The 8,348-nt window shown below is 58.4% G+C and overlaps 1 protein-coding gene and 1 non-coding gene across 2 annotated transcripts; both read right to left on the bottom strand.

Annotated features, from left to right (window-relative positions):
- Positions 1-321: 321 nt before the first annotated feature.
- On the bottom strand, positions 322-7,970 carry Lrfn3 (leucine rich repeat and fibronectin type III domain containing 3). The gene is made up of 3 exons (XM_006982032.4): positions 6,809-7,970; positions 4,326-5,756; positions 322-949 (listed from the first exon to the last, which is right to left on the bottom strand). Exons 2-3 carry the CDS (start codon positions 5,738-5,740, stop codon positions 484-486), a joined length of 1,881 nt encoding a protein of 626 aa, XP_006982094.1. The 5' UTR covers positions 5,741-5,756; positions 6,809-7,970; the 3' UTR covers positions 322-483.
- Positions 1,600-1,783, bottom strand: LOC121827056 (U2 spliceosomal RNA). The gene has a single exon (XR_006069190.1). It is a non-coding gene; the product is annotated as a U2 spliceosomal RNA (small nuclear RNA).
- Positions 7,971-8,348: the final 378 nt, after the last annotated feature.

Here is an 8,348-nt window from a genome sequence, read left to right as displayed (position 1 = left end):
CCGGGGTACACAGTCCCTTGGGCTTTCCTCATCCCTGTCTAGTTCTAGAGTATGGCTATCTGAAGACGTGCTTCCCGCAAGACCGAGGGCAGGGCAGCTTGGATCACCGAGTCCCCACAAGTCACAGCTCAGCACAGTTCCCGGAACATCTGTGGCCTGAATGGGTGCCTATAGATGACTGTCCTCGACCCCTCTGCAGAGACCCCAGGCTGAACTACAGGAAGTGTCTTTCCTCAGAGGAGGTACTCCTCAGCCCCCAGCCCCCCCACAGTACCCCTCAGTCCCCACAGACAGAGACAAGGGCAAGGGCACAGCCCCAGCTTAGAAAAATAGGACTTTCTTGTTGTGCCCCGCTGCCCCGACACCCTCCCCATCAGAGTTTTAAAAACTGTGAGCAATTTGGTGAGTCTGAGGCCAGGTCCCGAGGGGTGTCTGGATCCTGCTGGCCCCGGGGCCAGAGGATCCACAGAGGTGGGCCCCCGGCTAGGGTCCCGCAGGTTCGTGGCTGGGTCCCCAGGGTTCACAGTCCAGTTGGACCACAGTATGGGCCCTGGGCGCAGCAGGCTCTGGGGCAGGGGCACTGGGCACTGGGCCGAGGGCTCCATTGGTCTGGGAGCAAACACTGCTGACAGGAGCTGAGGCCTTGGCCTTGCCCGGTGGCTGGCCACCATGCACCTTGTAGCGTAGAAGCAACACAAAGATGAAGACCAGAACTGACGCCACGATGACGCCTCCCAACGCGATGATCATGGTGCCGCCCAGGAAGGGTGCGTGGGGGGCCGCGCATGGTCGTAGTGCGGGCTCCGTGGAGAACCGAGCGCAGCCCACTGGCCGTGTGGCCGTCAACCCGGTGGCACTGTCCTCATAGACCGCAAGCACACACAGATCATAGGTGCGGCCTGATGCCAGGTCGGTCAACAGGAATGAGCGACTGTCTGCCGGGATCATCCTGGGGGAGGGCAACAGGCGGCGTCAGGACTGTGGTTACCCAGTACCCATGCTCCCCCCGGCCCTCACCCAATGCCTCCCTCCAGCTAAGTTCCCTGAAGTCCCCTCTGGCCTGCACCCCGGCTTCTTCTGCTGAACTGACACCTAACTTATCCATCCAGTGGGCTAGCCAATTTCACTCTCCCCCTCCACACCCAAGTTCCCTAACAACAGCTCACCTGTGGATGCATACCCTACTTCCCGTTCCTCTTTCAGAGATTTTTTTCCCCTATTGTTCTTTTCCAGGAGCCCCACACGTCTCCCGTGCCCTCTGCCCTATTATCGCCTAGCCTCCTGTCCTCGTCTGCCAAGAGTTCTCTCCCAGCCCCTGCCAGACGCATCTCCGGTTCACTGCCCTACTTTACACCAACCCTGTCTGATTTCTAACCCCTCCCTCCCTCCCAGACTCTTGCTATGTAGCCAAGGCTGGCTCATATCTTGTGTAGGGTCTTCCTCAGCCTCCAGAGTGCTGGAAATAGAACCATTTAACACTGCACCTGACGAATACCCTCCCCCCCCTTTTTTTTCTAGCCTCCCAGACAGCTTTCCTTCAGATTCTCTCCCGAGTTCTTTCTGGTCCCTGTTTGGCTTTTGTTTGTCTTACACCCCTGAGGGTGTACCACTTCTGGAGTGCTGCGACACCATCAGTGTGTGGAGTGGGTACAGCAACCTGCTACCCCATCTCCCGGCTCCAAAGATTCCACTGAATTCATTGTCTCGGACAGAGGACGTATCAGGTATTAATCTGTAGGAGCAGACACTACACTTGATCTGAGCTGGAAGGCTGGGAAGCAATTGCTTGTTCATTTCAAGACAGGGTCTCACGCAACTTAGCTAAGGCTAGCCTTGAAGTCCTTATGCTTCTCCCTCCCACTCTGAGTGCTGGTGTGACAGACATGCGTCCGACCCTGGGTGCCTGACTTTTTCCAGCTGCTAACTTCCCTTGTCCAGCTGCTTTACACCTCCCTGGAGCGCAGCTGAGCCCTCACCCTAACCACTTGGTTCCGCTGCACCTCTGTTGCCTCGTTTCCTGCTGGCTTGCCAACGAATTTCCCCCTAGCCTCGTTGCCTTATTATGATGATCATCATCTCTGTAGTGCTTTCCAGTGGGCCCGCGAGCGAATCACCGTCTCGGGCTCCCCTTCTGCCTACTGCTTTCTTTCTTTCTAGGTCCATCTCTTTGTCCTCTTTTATCTCAGTTTCCTGGCTTCTGTCGAGCCTTACCTTTGTGTATGCGGCACCTGTGTGAGCATGCGAGTGTGTGAGTATGTGAGTGTGCGTGTGCGTGTGCGTGCATGCGTGTGCGTGTGTGTGTGCGCGTGTGTGTGCGCGTGTGTGTGTATGAGTGTACGTGTGCGTGCGTGTGCGTGTGTGTGGTGTGTGTGAGTATGTGAGTGTGAGTGTGCGTGTGCGTGTGCGTGGTGTGAGAGCGGAGTCAGGCTTTGGCTATGCAGCTCCCAGGCTGACCTGAACTCTCAATGCCCCTGCCTCAGCCTCTCCAGGGCTGAGACTGAGGTGTGAGTCACTATACCTGCTTTCATTTCTTCTGTCCTTCCTACCCAACTCCACCGTTTCTTTTTGTCCTGGTGCCCTGATGGACTGGGCTAGTTTTAGAATCTGCTCTACTCCTTTTAGAAGAGCAACACAAGGAACCTCCCACAATGACCTGTGGGAGGGTGGCTGTCTCTAGACTGTCCTGGCCCCCATCAGGCAAGGTGGCCCACCCTCCATGTAATCTCAATAGTGTCTCAAAAAAAGGAGTGGGGAAGCCATGTGTACGGCCCACAGTGGGGGAGGTGAAGGCGGGAGGGCTGGGAGTTCAATGCCATCCTTGGCTTACATGGCCAGTTCGAGGCCAGCCAGGGCTGCATGAGATCTGGTCTCCAAAGAAAGAGAGAGAGAGACAGGGAGAGGGAGGGGGAGGGAGATGGAGACAGAAAGAGTGGGAAGTAGGATTGAGAAGGTGAGATCTTGAAGTATGGCCGGGAGAGGAAGGGATCAGGCACTGGGTTTGCAAGGCGCTAACCAGCCAGTTCTGAGAGTCAGTTTTCGGCTGTCTGTACTCTTGACCCAGCCTGGCACTGGGGACAGGGAGTCACCCACAGTTGCCCACACATGGTCAGACTCCGATGAGCAGTGTCAGCCATCGCCACCTCTCCGCGCTCGTGGTCACGGCAGATGGACCGAGAGCTATCTGGCTTGGGGACAGAACTCCACTGACTGGCCTTTTGGAGTGTGTAAACTTCGGGCTTCGTGCTGGCCGCTACGGAAGAAGCAGGAGCCCTCAGAATGGGCATTCTACCCATACAGCAAGCCGACTAGATTTTGCTTGTTTGGGTTTTGAGACAATATCTCACTATATGAGGCCCTTGAACATGCTATCATCCTCCTGTCTCCAGCCCTGAGAGCTGGGAAGACAGACGGGCATGCATTGACACGTCTGACCTAGCTTAGATTTGATTTAGCAAACCAAAAATTAGGACATTACTGTTACAAGCACTCTGACACACAGGGCTCATACTGCACGGACCCAAGGCCTTGTCTCTGACCTCCCACCCCAATTTCCCACTTAACCTCTGCTCTCAATTCCTTGGGTTACCCCATTTGGCTTTCTCAGCCAGCTGCACAGTTCTGCCCATTCCCTCCTCCCTCCCTTCCTCTCTTCTCCCTCTTCTCCTCTCCTCTTCCTCCCACCCACCCCTCTCTGAGACACTGCTTACTAGATATCTCTGGCCGGCTTCAAACTCTCTATGTAGACCAGGCTGGCCTTGAATTTGTCACAATCCTGCCTCAACCTCTTGCTGATGACATTCCCCCACTGTAGCCTCCCTTGAAAAACCAAACTTCCTGCGGGAATTTGTTTTCAGCCTCTCATTCCTCCCACAGCCTCACTGACATCTCTTTTCGGGGCTGGGCCCAGACCTCAGGGCCGCAGCCCGCTAAGCAAGCGCTCTGTCTGAGCGGCACTCGAACCCCACTAGCCATTCACTTTTTATTCTTCTGGCCTGATTTTTTTCCTCGCTGCCTGATTTCGCTGTTTTCACTGCCTTATTTCTTTCTATCTCTGCAGCCTGATTTTTTTTTTTTTTTTTTGTCATTGATTGAGTGTTAGCTTGCTCTCTGGTCACTTTTGTCTCACTCCCCTTCACCACATCTGTCCTTTCTCTTACCCTTCCTGCCCAGCTCTGGTCATCTTTGCTGCCTGATTTTGTTTGCCTTCACTTTCTGATTTCCTTAGCAACCCGCAGCATTATTTCTCTGCCGTGGCTCACTACGGGATGCTCCTGGGTGGACTCACTATGCCCCCCCCCCACTCGCCCACTGCCAGGCCCCCGCACCTGTAGACAAGGATGTCGTCTGCAGAGCTGTTGTACTGGATCTGGTACATGCGGATGCCCGGGACAGGCCTCTGGTCTGGCCACTGGACAAGGGCAGCTGTGGCCCCATGCTCAGTCACCTGGACGCCACGGTCAGTGGGGGCCACCGTGTCCGCCACTTTGGCGGAGGCTGAGGCAGCAGAGGGCGGGGTGAGGGCATCAGGATCCCCGTCCCGCGGGGGGTCACAGCTGGTGCTGTTGGCTAGCTGGGGAGGTGGAGGGGGGCCCACGGTCAGCTCAACCGCAGCGGTGGCCTCCCCAGCGGCGTTGGCTGCGATGCAGGTGAAGACGCCACCGTCTCCCGGCTCAGTGACCAGTAACTCCAGAGTCCCATTAGGGAAGGCACGAGCGCGGCTGGAGTTGCCCAGCAGCCGACCCTGGGGTGACACCCAACGCACTCGTGGCTCTGGGTCGCCTACCGCCCGACATCGCAGGGCAGCTGGCCGACCAGCAGGCACTGCCAGGGGAGGTGAGCGGTGGGTCACCACTGGCGGCTCACACACAAACTCCTCCTCGCCCACAGCCCAGAAGTAGCGGCCCCCTAGAGCCGGTGGCGAGGCACAGGCCTCGAGGTCGTCTTCCCGAGCCAGGCGGCGCAGCCATACCAGCTCACAGTTGCAATGGAGAGGGTTTCCCCCAAAGGCCAGCACCAGGGCGGAGGCCGGCGAGCCTCGGGGCCGGGCAAGCAGCGGCAGGCGGGAGAAGAGAGGGTCGGGTGGGATGGTAGTCAGGCGGTTGGAGGTCATGTCCAGCCGTGCCAGTTTGTGCAGGCGGGAAAAGGCTCCGGCAGGCACCGAAGCCAGCAAGTTGTGGTCAAGGCCCAACGTGTTGACGTTGCCCAGGCGACCCAAAGCCTCCCAGGGCAGCTGCTCAAGGTTATTATAGGAGAGGTCGAGGTCCTCCAGGGTCTCCGCACAGTCGTCCAGGGCACCAGCTGCCAGGGCTGCCAGCTGGTTGTTGCTCAAGATGAGGTGGCGCAAGTTGACTAGGCCACGCAGCTGACCCTCGCCCAGCGAGGTCAGTCTATTGCCGTCTAGGTGCAGGGCACGCAGGGCACGGAGGTCGGCGAAGGCGCCAGCTGCCACGTGGCGGATGGTGTTTCTAGACAGGCTCAGATGCAGCAGGCCTGTCATGTTGGCCAGGTCACGGCGACGCACTGCCGCGATGAAGTTGTCTGCCAGGCGCAGCTCTGCCGCTCGGCGATCCAGTGAGGGCGGCACGAACAGGAGGCCCGCCCCTGGGCACAACACACTTAGGGGCAGCGACTGGGTCTGGCAGCGACAGCGGCGGGGACAGGGGCTGGATGTGGCCGGCTGGGGTGGCGATGAGGCAGGGGCCAGCGGTAGCAGGCAGAGGAGCAGTGGGAGGACGGCCATCGCGGGCAGGGGTGGCCTGTAGAAAAGAAGGGAGACGTGAGGGCTGGCCGGGGCCCGCGGGGCAGCTATCGAGGGGGTGGGGCGATCCGGGACGATCCGAGGAAGGAGGGATCAGAGATGTGTCATGAAGGCACAGAGGGTCAAGAATGAGCAATGATGGTCAGAAAGCTGGTTGGCGATGGGCACAGGTGGGCAGAGAATAGAACAGCTGGGCAAGGTGGAGAGAAGGTAAGCCACAGGGAAGAGGTGGGAGGTGGCAAGGATACTCAGAAGAGGTCAGGCCTGACCAAAGAGGAAAGGTGAGCAAAGACAGGCTGGAGGCTCTAGGGCTGGACAGAGAGACAAAAGAGTTCTGACCTGGTCAAAAGCCAGTGAGAAAACCGGAGAGAGGAGAAAGGACAGACAGGGCAGAATCAGTAAGGGACAGAGAGACGGACATGGAGAGAAGGGCCGGGAGAAAGGCAGCCAAGGTGGAAACGGTCAGAGATGGCCAGATGTGGGTAGACCAGGAGTTAGGGTCGGGGTAGGGGGAAGATAGACAGATGAAGCTGGCAGGAGAGAAGGACGGGGTAGCTGGGGAAGGGTCAGATATGGCTCGTGATGGCCACAGACCCAGCCTGGCAGCCAGAGATGGGCAAAGGGCGAGAAAGCCAATGACCAGAGAGACAAATAGTGTCTGTCAGAAGTGCAGAGAAGCTGTGGGCAGGGTGGCTGGAGAAAAGGGCTCTGGGCAGGTGTGTCAACGCTGGTCACCGAGAGGAGAGGTGGAGAGGGGACCAGAGAGGGCAGATGCGGGCCAGAGGATGCTGGATGGTCAGACGGTGAGAAGCCAGAAGGGTGGTGGCATCAGAGATCTGACATGCCATCGGCTGGCCAAGGAGGTCAGAGGGGCAGAGCTGGCCGTGTGTCCAGAGAGTACTGGAGACACACACACACTCATGGACAGACTTTTTCCAAGGAAAACCCCTAAAAATGCCACCGGTCACCTAGTCCTCACCTACGTCCACCTGTAACCCAAGCAACCCCACCCCAAGTCCCTTCCACCATGATCGGCTCTCAGAGGCTTACCTGAGCTGGAAGCCACCCCAAGGAGCAGAGTCCTCAGGCTCCAGGGGGGTGAGAGGTCAGAACTCCGGAGGGGGCATCTGGTTAAGCCTCTCCTGCCTCCAGAGCTCTGTGGAGGCACTGTCCTGTCTCAGCTCAAATCCGTGGTTATGGAGTCTCCAAACTTGACTCTCGGGGTCCTGTGCCACTAAAATCGGGCCTCTAGGGTCCAGTTTTAGAGACCAAGCCTCCAGCGGCTGTTCAGGACCAGGCTGTCTCAGCGCCAGGCTTGAGGTACCAAACAGCCAGATGGGGAAGTTTAGGGTCTGAGTTTCAAGTCCAGTCCTAGAATCCGATATTGGGATGCTGCTCAGATACTAGGGTGCTGAGTCAAGATTTGGAGGTCTCTAGCCCCAATTTCAGCACTCAGGTCTGCAGCAAGGACTTCAGGCCCCTCGGAATTCCATGGTTCAGATCTTGGAATTGAAGGCCTAAATCCCAGGGTTTAGTTCCTAAAATAGTGGGGTCCCTGGTATAGGTTTGGGAATTCGCTCCCAGATGTCAAGATATCAGCCAGACAATTCAGAGTTCAGCTCCAAATTGGGGGGCTTAGATGCCAAATCTTGGGGTTCCAGCTCCAAATTTTGGGGTCCATGTTCCAAAACCATGGGGTTCAGTTTCCAAATCTTGGGGTACCAGGGACAGATGTCGGGATTCCAGCCTCAGATATTGAGGTTCAAGGTCCAGATCTTAGGGTTCCATGGCAGGATCTCAGGGTGCTGATCTCAGATCAGGGTCCCACGCTCGGGGGTTGCAGAATCTCTGGATCCGATCCGGCTGCAAGCGCACCCCCCCGATGTCGGGGTGCCGGCCCAGGGTTTGGGACAGCAGCGGCGCGGCTGGATTCGTGGCCTGCAGAGGGAACTGGCCCAGAAAGAGGGGGTCTGCTGCGGCGGGTAGGGGGGCAGACGGGCAGCTCTAGGGCCGGGGTGGGGCGAGGCCTGGGCGCGGACAGACGGACAGACAGACAGGGCCACGCGGGGACCCGGGCACCGCAACGCAGGCGGGGGCGCAGGGGGGAGGGGCCGCGCTCAGAGACCCCTCCCCCGCCGGGGCCGGGGCGGGGGCCGGGCGGGGGCCGGGCAGGCGGGCCGGGTCCGGTGCTCCCGCGGCCTCCTCGCCGGGAACCCAGGGCCGTGCGCGTTCTCGCACTTAAAGGCGCAGGCCCCGCGCGCGCCCGCGCTTAAAGGCGTAGGCAGCCCCCTCCTCCCTCTTCCCTCCTCCCTCCTCCCTCCTCTCAAAGGCGCGCCCCTAACACCACCTACCATGGAGTCGCCCTGGAGCTGCTGGGAATAAGAATATCCCTGAATAAAGACAGACAGAGACTCTGAGGCTAAGAGAACAGATAGAGACTGAAAATATGGATAGGCTCAGACTGGGAGCCTGGAGTAGAATGGGGGACACAGAAATACATTGAAGGAGAGAGGTGGATACACAGAGGCAGTGAGAGACTCAGAAACAGACACTGGAGGGAAGGACAAGTCAGAGGCATGCTGTCTGTCTG

The sequence above is a fragment of the Peromyscus maniculatus genome, chromosome 1 (assembly GCF_049852395.1).
Source record: "Peromyscus maniculatus bairdii isolate BWxNUB_F1_BW_parent chromosome 1, HU_Pman_BW_mat_3.1, whole genome shotgun sequence".
Lineage (NCBI taxonomy): Eukaryota > Metazoa > Chordata > Mammalia > Rodentia > Cricetidae > Peromyscus > Peromyscus maniculatus.
The sequence above is the reverse complement of the archived record's forward strand: the minus strand, read 5'-3'. Positions and strand labels throughout refer to the sequence as shown.

What these genes read in the sequence shown, in the direction of transcription:
- Lrfn3 (XM_006982032.4), bottom strand. Translation starts at nt 5,740, where the DNA reads ATGGCCGTCCTCCCACTGCTCCTCTGCCTGCTACCGCTGGCCCCTGCC. An exon ending in GACGACATCCTTGTCTACAG is followed by an intron (nt 950 to 4,325) that starts GTGCGGGGGCCT and finishes GCCCTCCCCCAG; the next exon opens with GATGATCCCGGCAGACAGTC.